At 46.2% G+C, this 17,355-nt stretch overlaps 2 protein-coding genes across 2 annotated transcripts; one reads left to right on the plus strand and one right to left on the minus strand.

Moving 5' to 3' along the window:
- Nucleotides 1-2,867: 2,867 nt before the first annotated feature.
- Nucleotides 2,868-5,761, plus strand: LOC137360931 (melanoma-derived growth regulatory protein-like). Its single transcript, XM_068026036.1, has 4 exons — nucleotides 2,868-3,637; nucleotides 4,494-4,627; nucleotides 4,794-4,904; nucleotides 5,606-5,761. Exons 1-4 carry the CDS (start codon nucleotides 3,502-3,504, stop codon nucleotides 5,624-5,626), a joined length of 402 nt encoding a protein of 133 aa, XP_067882137.1. The 5' UTR covers nucleotides 2,868-3,501; the 3' UTR covers nucleotides 5,627-5,761.
- Nucleotides 5,762-5,784: 23 nt separating this feature from the next.
- On the minus strand, nucleotides 5,785-16,203 carry LOC137360930 (CLOCK-interacting pacemaker-like). Its single transcript, XM_068026035.1, has 4 exons — nucleotides 15,849-16,203; nucleotides 14,284-14,492; nucleotides 10,621-10,787; nucleotides 5,785-9,501 (listed from the first exon to the last, which is right to left on the minus strand). The coding sequence occupies exons 2-4, from the start codon at nucleotides 14,477-14,479 to the stop codon at nucleotides 8,536-8,538; spliced, it is 1,329 nt and encodes a 442-aa protein (XP_067882136.1). The 5' UTR covers nucleotides 14,480-14,492; nucleotides 15,849-16,203; the 3' UTR covers nucleotides 5,785-8,535.
- Nucleotides 16,204-17,355: the final 1,152 nt, after the last annotated feature.

The following is a 17,355-nucleotide window of genomic DNA, read 5'->3' on the forward strand; positions in this document are numbered from 1 at the left end:
TGATCAGTCTCTCTTTTTCCTCAGGTTCCCTGGATTTAAGGAAGTCCGTCTGGTACCAGGTCGCCATGACATTGCCTTTGTGGAATTTGACAATGAGGTTCAAGCCGGAGCAGCACGTGACGCGCTCCAAGGCTTTAAGATCACACAGTCGAATGCTATGAAAATCTCCTTTGCAAAGAAATAAGGGGTCGGGAGTATTGAACTGGTCAATTCCGGCTTTGTTTTCAAAAGCTGTTATTTTTGAATTGTGCAGTAACTGGTCTGTATTAGATTTAAAAGTTCTGATGCTTCAGGTAAGTGTCGGGTCAGGAGACTCCTCAGCTTTCCCCTGCCCTTCGGAGGATCGTTCACACCCAGGTAACCTTCACAGGCGCTCCAGCGACATGCTGGCCCTGTGTGATCAAGGCAAGCTTCTTGCTTTGCAGTCTGAGGGCTGTTCAGATTGTGTTGTGGATGTTGTATCCTCCCTTTGCCCCAGTCTACCCTGGGTCCCTCAAATCTAAATAATTCACTCCCCTCTTTCGAATGATATTAGGAACCGATTATGGCCTTGTCCTGACTGGATTTTAACTCTCCAGTGATATTTTAAATTTGGTATCCCCAATTTGGCTGTTTTGAGTGAATGTGTCTGGCTGAGGCAACAGTTTGGATTAATCGCACTGTAAGAAAGCTGTTCACCCAGAGTCTCAGTGACATTGCACCTGGAGCTTTCAAACTTACTGAACTAACAAGAAGAATAAAGAAACTTTTTTTATAACCACCTTGTGAGTGTGTTTATTTATCACCTGAGCTCTAGTACTTTACAAGGTTATGGAGCTTGGCCTTCAAAACACAGGACCTGCTAATGAGATGTTTCTAATGCATAGAAACAGGCCATTCGGCCCAACTTGCCCATGCTGGTGTTTATACTCCTTCATGAGCCTCCTCCCAGCCCTCTCCATCTTGCCCCATCAACATCTCCTATTCTTCCTAGTGTTTATCTGACTTTCCCTTAAAGACATCTGTTATTTGCCTCCGCTCCTCCATAGAGTTCCATATTCAAACTGCTGTCCTAGGTAAAGATTCTCCTGAATTCTCTGTTGGATTTATTAGTGACTTATGGTCCTGAGTGTTGGACTCCCCCTCTTTTTTTTTTTTCCCCCCCTCCCCACCCACAATAAGATTAGACAGAAAGCTTCCACTATCAAACCCAATCATAAGACATTTCTAAGATCATCTTAGTTTTTCTAGAGACAAGGAGCTGACACACATGGGGGCTGTACAGTTCCAGATGGGAATGAACTGATCCCTTTTACCTCCTGTGCATTATACAAGAACAAGAGCTGATGCTGACTTGGTGGTATAAACCTATTGGAACTGATCAATGGGGGGGTGGAAATGGAAATTTGCACTGCCTGCAAATTCTTGCTGAACAGTGGTATCTTGTAATGGGGCTGAGGAGGGGCTGGCATGATGTCCCAATAAGTAAGGGAGGGCAGGAAAGAGTGAGTGGACTGTGCACACTGAAAGCTGCTGGAGTTCTGAAGTGCGGCACCAGCCCTTCACACCTCCATTTATTGAGCATGGTTTAATCAACCTGTTTCTTACAGTGTAAGATGCTCACTCCTGCCGCAGCCACTGTGAGCAGTCCTTGGAACGGTGTGTTCAGCACAACAGGGACAGAAAGTTTCCAGATTTAGATCAGCTGGTAAAAGGCACCAAGGAGTGTGGTCACAGCTGTACCTGAAAGACTTGCATCAAATAGGCTTCTGTTGCCTTTTTCTAACCCAGTTCCAAAATAAATTCTGATCCTTAGTGAGGGTTTGGAGTGTTATCCTGTGCAAGATGAGGTCTTGTTTGTGTTGACTCAGGCAATGCAAGATGGCAGGGTCCAGTTTCTTGGCTGTATTGAGTGGGTCCCACACTGCTGGTGCATGTCTCTACTGAGACTGAAGTCAACACAGGTGTGTTTAGTACATATGTTCCCTGCTTTGTTTGACGTGGTTCTGGAGAGTTAATGCTAGTAGCTGGTGCTGACTGGGAATTCGCTGAAAGGGTGGGTGGTAGAGGTACTGGAGTCATACTTTCACCTGAGAGCTGGGTTCATAAACAACATTACCTGATTTAAGGGTCCTACCTGCAATGGTGGATAGTCTCCATCTGTTCTGCAGCAGCTTTGACCAACAGCAGAAAACTGGCAATTTAACCAGTCATGGGAAAGCTGGTGTGGGAAATAGATATCTGTTACACTGGCGTAGTAGGGAGAGCGGGACAGTGCAGGGAGTGCTTTTGTCTATCAAAACTACTGTACCTGCCCTAGAAGACTTTGATGGAGCAGTGTAGAAAGAGCTTTACTCTGCATCTAACCTGTTTTTTTTTTTCCCCTTTATATTCTGAGGGGAGGGAATTTCTCCCATTGGCAGAAATCATGAAGGAACAGCTTTAATAATCAGTTTGCACCATTTCTCTGGGCTTTCAATAAGTCTTCCAGTGAGGGGACCATGAGAACTGGTGCTGAAATTAGTGATACCAACACAGAGTTCAGGAGATGACAGTCCTGATCCTAGTGTGGGCACATGGCACCAATCCAGGAGTGACCTCTATCTAACACCTTTTTAAATTTTCTTTCAAAGAGGCCAGATCTCACAAATCGCTAATGTCTGAAGGGAAGTGAAGCAGGACAGTAGGGGCACTCATGTTAGGGCATTGTAGAGGGAGCTTTACTGTGTATCTAACCCCGTTTTCTTTTTTCTCTTTGTAGAGGGTACTTTATATTTAACCCCAAGCTGTATCTGCCCTTCGAGTGTTTGATGGGGACAGTGTCGAGGGAGCTTTACTCTGTATGTAACGCTGTTTTTCCCTTTTGTTAACTTTAAGATAGTTTGTACAAAAGTTCAGACCATCTTATGCTTAGTCTTCATCCTGATTGAGCTGGGAGCTGGTAGCTCTCTTTGCTGTTTGCAACTCTGTGAAGTCAGTCACGCAGTTTGTTCTTGCTGAGGTACTACTCAGTGAGGTATTTGCTCTGGGAATGTTTAGCACTGAACTTAAGTTTTGAACCATTCCCAGTGCTAGTAAATCTAACAAGTAGTGTGAAAGGGACTGATGTGCTTAAGGATGTCAGGTGTGAGGGGTATTGCCAGTGTGGTTCATTCTAATACTTCCTAAAGAAGATAAAACCTTTCTTTAAAAAATAAATAAATAAACCACTCAATATTCCAAACAAGCTTTTCAAATCAAACATCAGAATTAGAGAAATATTTTTATACCATGTTGAGAAGGTATAAACACAGCCGTGCTTAGAGTTTATAAAAGGGCGATTGTTCTTGTGATTTGTGCTTCGGGCCAGTTCCTGTCGGGAAGGACATTCCGCAAAGTTTTTCTGGCTTGCTACACCAATTCATTAAGCTGAGCAAACATTAAGCCGGGGCTCCTGGGAGGCCACAGACTCAGTATTTTACCCAAAGCTGTCTCTGCTCTCCCTTTCGCTGAGGGTTTAGAATTTCTGGTGGATGCAACAAAATGCAGATTGGGATGTCTCTGACAGCATCGGCCTTTTGTGTGATTGTTTTCTGCGCTGGTGGTGTCCTATCCACTAGGGGCGAAGTGATGCATAAACTGGCAGACAGAAAGCTGTGCGCCGATGAAGAATGCAGCCGTGAGTAATTCTCAATGCAGCTAAGCTAAACGGTATCTGCTGAACTGTGGGAGTCAGCTTAAATGAAACCTTGGGAGGTAGCAGCATTATCGAATAAAAATCTTGTTAAGCCAAGAAATAAACAAATTGCAACAACTGGAAATATATTTTTCATTCCATGTTGCAGGAGGCCATTCGGCCCACTGTGCCTGTATTGTCTTTGAAAAATCTAGCCAATTAGCCCCACTCTCTGACCTTGTGAAATTTTCCTTTTCAAGTATTCATTTTCCTTTTGAAAGTTGCTGTTGAATCTGCTCGTCAGGCAGTGCATTCCAGATCATAACAAACTTGCTGTGTAAAAAGGTCTCATCTACCACCCTCCCCCCAGCTCTTTTGCCAATTCTCTTAAATCGGAGTCCTCTATTTTTCAACGTTCTTGCCAATGGGAACAGTTTCTCCTTGTAGTATGAAAACTCGTCATAATTTTGATGGTGAATAAGGTGAGACTCTTTCCAGTGGTTGGAGAATGAACAGAATTACAAAAAAAAAGCAGCTGATTTCACTTTGACAATCCTTGTTTGTTTGTGTTGATGCGGGCAGCTTTCACTCGGGGTCGTTGCTGGACATGTCAGTTCATCACTGGCTCCTGTTTCTCTGCTGAAGGTGCAATTTCGTGCCTGGCTTCACTGTTCTTGTCGTGTGGACCTAGACACGTAATGTTGGCAGATTTAAAAGAATGGTCACAGCTAAGACCCAGCTGATCCTCTTCCAGCATCCAAACACGTGCATTGGATAAAGATCAGGACTTCTTCCCCTCAAAAGGCTGATAAATAATACCTGGGCTACACTCTATTAAAACATTGTGTTTTCTTTGTAGATCCAATTTCAATGGGCCGAGCACTGGCAGATTACACTGGTCCTGACTGCAGGTTCATCAACATCCGTCAAGGACAGATCGTTTACGTGTATGGAAAACTGAAAGGGAAGGGATGCAATTTCTGGCAAGGCACTGTGAGTTTGTTTAGGTGTTCAGTGCTGGGACAGATTGCTGCCCCTCATTAACTTTTGGCTCTGGGACTGACTTTGGCACCTATTGCCAGTGTCTGTCTGGTGTCTGCGCGAGACTGACCAGAGCCTGAGAGATGGGCCGGTGAAACTGACCCGTGTCTCTGTTTAGGTTCAAGGTGATTATTTCGGGGAACAGTCAGCAGTTCTTGGATTTTTCCCAAAATCAATTGTGAGGGAGAGCCAACATCTGGCAACAGAACTTGTGGAAATGCCAACAGTGGTAAGTGCACTTGACTTCTTTACACTGTTTTATCTTTATCTATTGTGTCAGCTGGCACAGCAGAGCACTCAAGATTATGTAATGCTGTTTACATAACAAAGGTGGCTTCTTCTCTCAACACCCCCTCCTGCCAGCAGTAGTTGGGAATAAGAACAGAAAATGCTGGAAACACTCAAGTCATTTAGCACCAGAGAGAACAGACAAGTTAGTGTTTGTCTGATGGGCATCTCTCCTGTGTTTCCAGTATACTCCACTCTTACTTCACTATTGCCACACCCAGTGTGGGATTAGGCTATAGCATCCATGAGAACTCCAGACTTGCCTCATGTCTAGGCTGATCTGTGCTAGGGCAGCAGTAAGTGGAAAACAACTGGCCTTTAGAGAAGAAAATAAAGGCAGGAGGGGAAAATCAACCAGGATTCCAGCTCCTGATCACTGGCCAGGGACCCCTGCTCGTAAGGATGTGCGCGCATTGGGTTTGATTGTGATAATGCCTACATTTGAATTGTCTGCTGCCTCTCCAGGGCTCGGCTCGTACATGAAGGATGATCAATTAGGTGAGACATCGGAGGCTGACTGATGCTGACGTAAACTGCAGTGGGAGTCAATTGTCAATGGGGGTAGTCGGGGGAGGGGGAAGAATTAGTGGTCAAAAAGATGTTTATTACAAACTGTTTGACAATGCCCACCTGTGTTTGTAGGACTGGGATTTCTACTGTTAAAGAGGAGGATCAGAGAAGAATCGTGTTCCCGACAGCAGAAAATCAGCCTACATCATGGAGAATCTTTGCATAGAATTAGTAACGCATAGTAAATTGTATTGACTTTAACTAATACCCAAATAAATAGTAATAGAACCGCTGGGCTGCTTACGTCTTTAATATTTCTCTAGTTTACACTCCATGACTGACAGGCAGAGGCATTTATAGAACACGTCAATGGGTCTCAAAGCACTTCAAATTGCTGGGAGTTTACTGACTAGTCCCACTGGAGAGGGAGTAGGAGGTACGGTCTCTCCCACATTTGCTCTTACACGCAGCAGGAATTCCGAGGGAAGTATCACTCCATGATTCCAGCAGGTGTTTTTGCTGTTGTGCTCCATCTGCAGCTTGATACTGAGAAACAGAGCCAGCTTCCTGTCAGTGAACCCATCCTAGTGCAGAGTCTTACCCTCTTAAAAGAAAATGCTGCACTTAAATAAACTACTGCAGATGTTCCAAATAGTCTCTCTACCTTGGGGTATTTTATTGTAAACTATTGCCGCAAAGGACAATGGTGGCCTCTCCCCTCCAGACAGAGATAGTTGCAGTCAGATTGCAGCTATTTTAGGGCACTGCGGTGATATCTAACTTCATTGTAGTACTTGCCTTCAGTCACAGGATGGCACTTGTGAGTTGTTCGCAGGAACTAGGATTTTTGGTCAAACTGTTTAGATGCCATTTAGGAACGAGGCAGTAAGAACATGGTATCTGTCTGCTTCCTTCAAGGACTCATCCTAAAATACCCAAGCCTAGAGAGCTTAAGCATAGATTGGCAAAGCAAAGGGTTAGGGTACTGCTGGAGTTTAATCAGCTATACCTATACAGCACAGAGTACAAGAATAGTTCCTGCAGTTCATCGCCACCCTATTGCTTAGGTCACTGGCCTGTAAGGTTATCTCCTCTCCTTGTGCATCATTCTGCAGCTGGCAAAGGTTCCTATTGTGACGAAGCAGCTTTGCCCATTCCTCACCCACCAGCATTTCAGTCACGGCTTCCTTTGGCTGCCTGCAATACCGATCACAATCCAAGGGGATGGGAGTGAGGGACAAAATGAATCTGTGTACCTCCAAGCACACAGCTCAACAAGAGCCTAGGGAGAGGGGAGAAATAGGGCAATGGCCTAATGCGAAGATTGCTGTGGAAAGTTCCCTTGCCTTGCCTCTCAGATCATACCACCATAATCTACAATATATTAAAATCGGCAAGCAAATCCCATCAACTTTTTCCACTATAAATTCCAATGCAGCTTAACAAATTAACATCTCCAAAATGTCCACTCAAACTTTATTTGCAGAAACTGTACAAAAATTGGTAACAGTTAACACACTCAGACCCATTCTCTCTCCCCCACCCCCCCAATGCACAGAACCTCACCTCCTTTCCCAGTAACCTGAACAATTTGTTTCTACAGATCAGGAACAAAGCTACCCCAAACATTAAATTTATATTTTAAAAAAACTAAACCAGACCCAGGAGACCCCTTGCACAAAGTCAGACTGAGAATGAGGGAGGCTTCCCAATTCTGGGACTGGTGACTGTGCCAATACATACACGAAATTATTTTTTTAATAATGTCTGACTTTTCCTGCAAATGCAAGACTCAGTCAGTGACAAAGGGAAAGTCTCTGTCCAGATTAATCAAAAGGCTTGCATTTATAACAGCATTTCATTGCATCTATCAGGACCTTCTCAAAAGGGCTTCATGTACAGTAAATTATTTATGTAGAAGAAAATGGCAACCATTTTCACACAGCAAGATCCCATAATGAAATAAATCAACAAGTTGATCTGAACTTTAGCAGTGCTGATCAACTGCTGTGGGATCTTTAACATCCGCCTGGTCAGGCAATACCTCAGCTCTATAGGTCACAATCAAGGAGTCCTTCCCTTGATGCCTGTGCTGCACTATTTACAGTTCCCACAGCCTAATTAGGGCCTGAACCTCAAGTCTAAATCACACCTTGAACACGACCATGTACTGAGAAACTCAACGGCTCACAAACTAAGTCCCGCCCACTTGTCACTCCTGCTCTTGCTACAGGTCATGTCAATGCTTAAACTAAAAATTCCCATCCTGATGTTGAACCTTGCTCCTGGTCAGAAACATGTCTATTTAATTACTGTGAAATCAGTGACTTATGTTGATAATCATTACAACCATCTCATGCACTTCAAAGTTCCACAAAGTGCAGCGAGATGAATCAGCAGCCAACCTGGGTTTTTGTCTGGTGATGTTGATCAAAGGAAGGAAGGTTGACCACATGACTGGGAGAACTCCCCTGCTCTTCCAACAGTACACTGCTATCCTTAACATTCACCTGAGGGGACAGGCCGGGCCTCGGTTTAAATGTCTCGCCCAAAGGACAGCACTCATGACATTGTGGTTCTCCCCTGAAAGTTGGATCTTCTGACTGCTGAGCCATGCTAATGCGCCACGAGGGAGGGGTCAAGCTGTGTTCTTGTGCACCAGTTAACACCAGGTCTGCTGCTCTGAACCAAAACCAGCACAAGTAGCATTACGAGTAACTGAGATCTCATCCCAGCAGAACTACCATGGGAACCGGTCAAACAAAAAGCGATGACAGTTCTTCAGCCAACTCGGAACTTACAGCAAATAAATACATTTCTGTGGAGACTCAACCGCCTCTGCTAAAATAGCAAAGAGAGTAAAAACCTGTAAAAAGGAGAATTTTTTTTTTTAAAATCTGGAGTCTGGGAGAACCCCAGACGCACCCAGTATCCGTGGTCACTTTTGTAGGAGACAGTTACAGGCAAAAGTAGTAGACCGTACAGTCCCTCGAGCCTGCTCCATCATTCAATAAGTTCAATTCCATTTTCCTGCCTGATCCCCACACAGCAAGGTCCCCTGTTCAAGGCAGTGGCGCACACTCGGAAGTGGCTTCAAGCGTCTGCTTTGTGGCCGAGGTGGTGGTGGTGGAGAGGCTGCTGTCTGTCGGCATGTAACCCCCGGAGCATTTCATGGCCTCCTGCAGTCTCAGCAGGGCCCGCGAGTCACTGCTCCGCACGGCGCTGCAGAAGAGCCGGACATGCTCCTTCAGCTCATCAATTTGCTGCTGGGCGCTGCCGTTCTGTCGGATCAGGTCCTTGGTTTTCAGCGTGATCTCCAGCAGCCCTGACCGGCTCAGGATCTCCACTGTGTTGCGGAAACGCCGCTGCTTGGCAGCACTGGGGACTGCCCGCCTGGAGACTCTGGTAACTGGTCTTGTGTCGCCACCGGGTGACTGGGCGCTCGGAGCTCGGGAAAATACGGAGGGGGAGGGGGAGGAAGAAGAGCAGGAGGAGGACGACGACCAGGAGTACAAAGACTCCGAGGATTCAGACTGAGAACCAAGATTTGGAGAGAGTACCGGCGATGGGGAGACCGAAAGGTCAAACTGACTTAAGTTTGTTACTCCAAACCAGGATGGCTGCTGAGCACTCTCAGCTTGCCGACAGTTGCCCACTGGTGCTACATGCGAGGTTTGGTCTTTTCTGGAAGTTTGCTGCAAGGGAATTCCCGCCTCGTCCAGGCACAACCGTGTGCTCTTGCTGTGATCTGCTGTCCTGTCATCCTGAGCCACACGGTACCCCATCTGAACTTGGCTGCCACTGTCGTCCCGACTTTTGTCTGGGTGAGGGGCTATCCTTGGGTAGGAGTTTAATATCGGAAGGTAGGTGGCCTTTGCCTCAGTCTTCTGGGATTTCAAAGAAGTTGCCAAAGGCTGTCGGATGAAGACCACTCGGGTCTGGCCTGCTGGTGCACCAAGCGAGTGTCGACTCCCCCAGGTCTGTAGCTGAGCGCGAACAAGCTGGCTCCTTGTTGGAACGGACAAAGGCTGTTCAAAACACCAATAGGAAAAGCAGAATTAAAATCTAATGGCTTAACGGGATCGCCGCTGCTTGCGACTGTACAACTGGCCCCTGCGCATCCACTCCATGCAAGTCACCCATCTATTCAATGCGAGTGTGCAACAAGACAGAATTTAACATGAATATTGAATCAGTGCATCTAATCAACATTTGCATGGCAACTGCCAGTGAGCACCCAGTGCAAGCAGTGAACACACACAGAATAACAATAGCTCGGCCAGGATTCCCAGCACTATCGGTAGTAGAGGGTTTTCTCTGGTTTAGTCCAATACAAAGTCAGAATCCTGGCTCTGGATTACAAAACTGGAACTAGGCAGAGTAGGTCTTGGCCATTTGATCTTTCACTGGCAAGTGTCTTTCTCTTGACAAAACAAATATTCTCTTTGAAATGAATGTCAATATTGCTTGAACATGCTGAGATGGTTACAACTTACCGAGGTGTTAAACCTTTCACATAACCTGAGTGTATTACTATTTTCACTCCCAGTGCTTTGAACAGAAAGTGGAGCTGCCCTTTAGTGAATGGGAACTATTGTCCACAACACTCATTTGCCAGCGTGCAAGCAGAGGATCCACACCATCTACCCACTCCAACTGTTTCTCATTCGCAAGGCCTTTCCTGCTCCTGTCCTGAAGGCAATCACTCCCACTGGGGTACAGTTCCATAGGGCCACATTTTCATGTGAATCTAGACAGCAAGCTTTGGCAAACTATTCTCAATGGGGTGGCATCACAGCCTCCTCACTAGATCAAAGCACAGATGAGAGATCTCCAGTAAGAGGGCCACTGTAATGATCAGGAACACTGGCTGATCCATCCCTCCCACTACTAGCCTTGGGCACTGAGGCCAACTCAGGCTCTCCAGAGAACAAGAGCAGTCCACATGTCATTTATTAAAACCATTTGCTCTCGAAGTGACCTCTGCACTCACCTCTAAGAGTGTATGTTAGGTGAAGCTGCAGAGTCTACCCATGTACGCCCCTTTTAGACCATGACTGCATGATGTGTCCCTACATTTTTCCTGGCCCGACCCACATCTTAAGAGGGTTTACTACAGAGGACTGTGGAGTAGGGAGGGTCTGTACCTCTTTCAGAAGGACATTCTTCACAATGTAGACAGGAGTCAAGTTGGAGAGTGAGCTTTGTGCAGCAGTGGTCTTCTCCACATGATTGAAAACTGCTGGCCTCTTGCGTGAGGACTGATCCTCTGAGTCAGTCTGTTCCAGCGCACTCAGATATTCCGATCCCGAGTCTGAGAACAAGGCAGAGAAAAAGTGGCACAGCTAACAAAATGATGCAGAGACAATACAAACTAAGTAAGGATCAAATAGCTCCAAAAATCATCATGGAAACTAATCTTTGCCTGCTGACCATGGAACCATACAGCCCATCATACCTGTGCCGACTCTTTCAAGGGGCAAAACAAAGTCCTACTTTCCCCACAGTCCTGCAATTCTTCCCATTCAAGTATTGATCCAACTCCCTCTTGAAAGTTACTATGGCATCTACTTCCACCACCCCTTCAGGCAGTGCACTCCAGATCACAACTTGCTGTGTAAAAGAATTTCTCCTCATCTCACCCTGATACTTTTGCCAATTATTTTAAGTCTGCGTCCTCTAGTTATGACCCTCCTACCAGTGGGAAGTTTCTATCAAAGCCCTTCATAATTTGGAATACCTCTATTAAATCTCCCCTTACCGTCTCTGGTCTAAAGAGAATAATTCAAGCCTCTCTAGTCTCGCCATGTAACAAGTCCCTGTGCCCTGCTAGCATTCTAATAAATCTCCTCCTGACCCTCTTCAAGGCCTCGACATCGTTCCTAAAGCATAGCTTCCAGAATTCAGCCAACAAACCAAAGAAAAAAAAATTCACTGGCCACTCATTTAGCTGCCGCCTGTGGGATCTTGCTGTGTACAAAATGGCTGTCATGTTTTCCTACACAGCAGGGACTGCATTCGAAAGTAATTCTTTGTAGGCAATGTGCTTTGGAATGTTTCTCAGACAAAGTGTTACATAAATGTAGGTTTACTAGGGGGTGCCACAGTCTCAGGATATGGGGTCAGCCATTTTAGACTGAGGAGGATAGAAATTTCTTCAAGGGTTTGGAATTTTCTACTCCAGAGGGCGGTGGATGCTCAATTGTTGAGTAATTCAAGAATGAGATCGATAGGATCGTTGGACTCTAAGGGAATCAATGGATATGGGGATTGGGCAGGAAAGTGAAGTTAATGTCAAAGATCAGTCATGAGTTTATTGAATGGTGGAGCAGGCTTGAAGGGGGGACCATATGGTCTACTCCTGCTCCAATTCTCTATGTTCTTATGAATACAATACTGCAACTGGAGGTCTAACCAGTATTTATTTATTTTTTTTAAGTTTAGCATAACTACTTTGCTTTTGTACTCTATTGCCTCTATGTAATAAAACCAAGGATCCCATAAGCTTTTTTAAAAACAGCCTTATCAACTTGACCAGCCACCTTCAAAGATTTGTGCTTCTGAACCCCCAGGTCTCTACTCCTACACCCCCTTTAAAATGCTGCCATTTAGTACTGTATACCACAGCATGCTTGCCTTCAGTATGAAAATGACCATTAACTACTACTCCCTGCCTCTTATCCAAAGTTGTATCCACCTCCCGACAGCCCCTTTAAATCCATGGTCTTTGCTAACAAGTCATTACATTAAATGCCTTTTAAATCTAATTATGTGACAGACGACAGCACAAGATAGAAGCACATCCATGACCTGCCCTGCAGGAGCAGATGCAAGAACAGCTCTGATCCTAATATAACCATGGCCTCGAACACAATAGAAAACCACAGGGGATGGGAGGAATCTGAAGTCATGGAAACAGCATTTCTCTGCAATGGGTTATGCAGCTGTAAGAATTATACACCGACCGTCATGTCTGCAACCTAGAGTGGAGAGTTGTCCGAGGGGGGGGCGCTGAGGGTTGGAGTTAATTCTGCTTTCAGAACAGGTGAGGGACAGATGTGCTAGATTTTTTTAAAAAAAGGGATAATAGCAAAATCCTGCAGGTATTGGAAAACAGAAAATAATGGAAACCCTCAGTGTGTCAGCCAACATCTGTGGAAAGAACGGACAAGTTTGCTTTTCAGGTGTGGAACAGTTTTGAAACGGAGTCCACAGCTGAAACATTAACCTGTCTATACTCTCCACAAAGGCTGGCTGTGCCAGAGTGCACTTCCAGCATTTTCTGCTGTTGGTTATCTCAAAGAAATGTAGAAAATTCTGAAAGGACTTGACAGGGTAGATGCCAAGGGGCTGTTTCCTCCTGTCTAGAACTAGCGGCTGTTGTCTCAGGATAAAGGATTGACCATTTAGGACTGAGGAGAAATTTCTTCACTCAGGTGGTGTGAGTATTTGGAATTCCCTGCCCCAGAGGACATCGGTATATTCAAGAGATCTTTTTTGTGGTATATATCAACGATTTGGACGTAAATGTGGGCATGATCAGATTGTTTGCAGACGACACAAAGATTGGCCGTGTGGTAGATAGCGAGGATACTGATGGTCTGGTCAGATAGGCAGAAAAGTGGCAAATGGAATTCAACCCGGAGAAGTGTGAGGTGATGCATTCGGGAGGTCAAACAAGGCAAAGGAATACACGATTAATGGGAAAATACTGGGAGGTGTAGAAGTGAGGGACTTCGGCGTGAGTGTCCACAGATCCCTGAAGGTAGCAGGACAGGGCAATAAGGTGCTTAAGAAGTCATATGGAATCCTTTCCTTTATTAGCCAAGGTATAGAATGCAAGTGCAGGGAGGTTATGCTGGAACTGTATAACTCATTAGTTGGGCCACAACTTGAGTACTGTGTGCAGTTCTGGTCACCTCATTACAGAAAGGATGTAATTGCACTAGAGAGGGTACAGAGGAGATTTACAAGGATGTTGCCGGGACTGGAAAAATGCAGCTATGAGGAAAGACTGGATAGGCTGGGGTTGTTCTCCTTGGAACAGTGAAGGCTGAGGGGAGATCTGATTGAAATGTACAAGATTATGAGGGGCCTGGATAAAGTGCAGGTGAAGGGTCTATTCACCTTAGTAGAGAGGTCAGTGACTAGGAGGCATAGATTTAAAGTGATTGGTAGAAAAATTAGAGGGGAGATGAGGAAAACTTTTTTTCAACCAGAGGGTGGTGGGGGTCTGGAACTCACTACCTTAAAGGGTAGTTGAGGCAGAAACCCTCAACTCATTCAAAAGGAGTCTGGATATGCACCTCTAGTGTGTAATCTGCAGGGCCATGGACCAAATGCTGGAAGGTGGGATCGTTTTTCAGCCGACGCAGACACGATGGGCCAAGTGGCCTTTCTGTGCTGTAAACTTTCCATGATTCTCTGATCAAATAGATTTTTGGACACTAAGGGAATCAAGGGATAGGGTGGGAAAGTGTAGTTGAGGTAGAAGATCTGCCATGATCTTATTGAACAGGCTCTGATGTCATGTGGTGTATTCCTAATGTTATACTGGTAAAGGTTTGTCCCCCATTCTAGTGAACATACAGGCTACAGGCTGCTTGTTGCAATCCCAACAGTTGCAACTGAGTGCTGTCACTCAACATCTACTGTCCGACCTCAAATGGGTAAACTGGTAAATATGGCACCCAGTCTCCTTCAGGATCCTAATCCAATGGTTAAACAAGGTTATTGCAAAATTCTACAGAAAGAAAGGGGCTATAATGAGCTTTCCAAATCTTTGCTGAATCCCCTGTGCTTCCCATTACCTGAAAATCCAGAATCTTTCTCCGACTCTCCAAGCAACACCCGTTGGTTCTTCCCAACACTTCCCATAGGATTTCTTTTCTCGGCTTGTCCATACCGACCATCTGGCAAATTCTCCAATTTGACCGACACCCTGCTCATCCCCTCCTTCAGACCTTTGCTGGAGCCTTTGGCCATGGGCAATTTATCCAGAGACATGTTTCACTGAAGGCTGAAGTATTCAGAATGAAAAGGATTATTATTCATTGCATTTGGAATTGGAATGCAAACTACAGCATTTCTAATACATCGAGGCAACGCAATTTAAATCTGCTCATTCGGTCCCTCCATGTATCCTTAGACGGACCTGGCATTGTTCTTTTCTTCCCCCTTTCCATCTTTTTCGATAAGGATATAAAGGCACTGGAGAAGAGGCAATGAGGTTTACAAGGGCAATGCCAGAACTGAGAGGTTATAGTCATCAGAAAAGGCTGGGCCTCTAGAAAAGAGAAGGCCGAGAGGTGACCTAATAAAACTTACAAACAGGTTTGTTATGATAGGTGTAGAGACAATGTTTCCAATTGTGGGGGAGTCCAAAACTAAGGGTCATAAATATAAAAGATATTCACTAATGAGTCCAACAGGGAATTCAAGAGAAATTTCTTTACCGGAGAACTGTTACACTGTTCACTGCCTGAAGGGGTGGTACAGGCAGAAATCCTCACAGCATTTAAGAAGTATTTCGATGAGCATTTGAAACGCCATAGCATACAAGGCTACGGGCCAAGTCTGGGAAAATGGGATTAGAATGGATGGGTACTTGATGGTCGACACGTTGGGCCGAAGGGCCTGTTTCTGTGCTGTATAACTCTATGACTCTCTCTACCTATGACAATTTGGAACATCTCACCACATGGAATAGTTGAGGCAAGTAGCTTGAAGCATTTAAGGGAAAACTAGATACGTACAGGAGGGAGAAAGGAACAGAAGGTTATGCTGATAGGGTTAGATGATGGAAGACGGGAGGAAGCTTGCGTGAAGCTTAAACACCGGCATGAACCAGTTGGGCCAAATGGCCTCTTTCTGTGTTGTACATTCTATGTAATTATTTGGTCTCCTCGAGCGAGCATGCAGATTAGCGATTTATTCACCGTCCCTGCCCAGCACTGGTCTACTAGAAAGTGACAAGAGCTCTCCAAAGTGACTGGACGAGGGCCAGCTTTCCACAAACAGCACAACTGGCCAGATGCAGAATGCAATCTACGGTGAGCATGCTCAAGCAAACCAGTTGGGATTTTATTTTGAAAAAAAAAATAAAGACACTCAAATGGGAAAGATCATAAATTAACTGCATAATTTTTCACCGGGCATCCGAGTTTCTGTTTCTTCTTGAAATTATAACCGGTAAAGAAGCCTGCATAACACAGGCGAAGCAACATTTAGGCAGTCACCAGCCTCTGCATAGAAGCAGCCATTGTGGTTTAATCTGCAATCCACTCAGAGAGCACAGAGAGACTGAATGAAATGTAAAATCTAAATTTAATTTAAAGGGAATCAGAACAAAGTGATTTTTAAAAATGCAACCTACAGACAATTTAAATAACAGGCCCCCTGCTATAGCAGTTTCTTCTGCTCAAGGCCCTGCAGGGGGTACATGCTGGTATTTTTAACCACTCGGTCCCTGCTTTCTCTCAGTAATGGATCAGGGACAAATACAATCCTGGTCTTGAATATTGGTTTCCAATTCTGCATAGAGTTCCTCCTCTTCCCCCATCCAGACCTGCCGAAGCAGCACAAACTGAACTATGTCCTCCCCGATAAACAGTTCATTAAATTTTTTCTTTAAATAAACTAATCCCATATCGAGTACAGATGCAACATCACCAACAGCCCCCTCCCCAGAACACTTGGCAATTCAGTCCATGTTTACTGGAAACTGCCCACTTACTTAACTCAATTCCTTATCTCCCACTCCACCCCACATTAACCACGCCAGACCCCCAGCCTTTGCCCACTCCCCCCCACATTAAACCCACCAGCATTAATCCCCCCCAGCTTTTGCTCCCTCCGTTAACCACTCCAAGCCTTGCCCCCCTCCATTAACGTCACCCACCCCCCCCCCCCACCCCCAGCAACCCACCCCAGCCTTGGCTGCACCCCACCCATTAACCCCCGAGCCTTTGCCCCCCCCCCCACCCGCACATTAACACCCCCCCCAGCCTTGGGGCCCCCCTCTCCAAATTAATCCCCCCCCCACATTAACCCCGCAGCCTTGCCCCCACTGCACATTTACCCCTCCAAGCCATATCCCCGCACCCCCAGCCTTGTCCCCCATCCACATTAACCATCGCCCCCACCCTGCACATTAACCTCCCCCCACCCCCCAGCCTTGGACTCCCTCCAGATTAACCACCCCCCAGCCTTGGCCCTCCTCCACATTAAGCAGCCCCCAAGCCTTGCCCCACCCCAGCATTACCCAACCTCCCAGCAATTGCAACCCCCAAAACCCCACCCACCATACCCCAACCCACTAAGCCTCGCATAATCACCCCCTCTCCCTGCCCATTGGCCCCCCCCTCCACATTAAAACCCCCCCAACACAATAACCCCCCTCAGCCTTGGCCCCCCTGCACATTAACCCCTCCAAGCCTTGCCCCCCCCCCGCACATTAATCCCCACCCAGCCTTAGCCCCCCTCCCCATTAACCCCTACCCTCCAAGCCTTGCCACCCCGCCACATTAACCCCCCCCAAGATTTGCACCCCCTCACATTAACCCACCAGCCTTGCACCTGCACATTAACCCCGCCCCCCCAACCTTAGCCCCCCCTCTACATTAATCCCCCATCCAGCCTTGGCCCACCCTCCACATTAAACCCACCCCCCTCCAGCCTTGGCCCCCCTCCACATTAAACCCACACCCCCTCCAGCCTTGGCCCCTCTCCACATTAACCCCCCCAAGCCTTGCACCCCTGCACATTAACCCCTCCCCCCCCCTCCAGCCTTGCCCCCTTGTACATTAACCCCCCCCAGCCTTGGCCCCCCTCCACATTAAACCCAGCCCCCCCAGCCTTGGCCCCCCCCTCCACATTAAACC

This window comes from Heterodontus francisci, unplaced genomic scaffold (genome assembly GCF_036365525.1).
Source record: "Heterodontus francisci isolate sHetFra1 unplaced genomic scaffold, sHetFra1.hap1 HAP1_SCAFFOLD_2400, whole genome shotgun sequence".
NCBI lineage: Eukaryota > Metazoa > Chordata > Chondrichthyes > Heterodontiformes > Heterodontidae > Heterodontus > Heterodontus francisci.

Bases quoted from the DNA above. Each gene is read 5' to 3' on its own strand.
- LOC137360930 (XM_068026035.1), bottom strand. From the start codon at position 14,479: ATGTCTCTGGATAAATTGCCCATGGCCAAAGGCTCCAGCAAAGGTCTG. The intron at 10,788-14,283 runs GTAATGGGAAGC...CCTTGTTCTCAG, and splicing joins GAAAGATTCTGGATTTTCAG to ACTCGGGATCGGAATATCTG. The intron at 9,502-10,620 runs GTACAGACCCTC...TGTTTTGAACAG, and splicing joins AGAATGTCCTTCTGAAAGAG to CCTTTGTCCGTTCCAACAAG.
- LOC137360931 (XM_068026036.1), top strand. From the start codon at position 3,502: ATGCAGATTGGGATGTCTCTGACAGCATCGGCCTTTTGTGTGATTGTT. The intron at 3,638-4,493 runs GTGAGTAATTCT...TTTTCTTTGTAG, and splicing joins CGCCGATGAAGAATGCAGCC to ATCCAATTTCAATGGGCCGA. The intron at 4,905-5,605 runs GTAAGTGCACTT...CTGTGTTTGTAG, and splicing joins TTGTGGAAATGCCAACAGTG to GACTGGGATTTCTACTGTTA.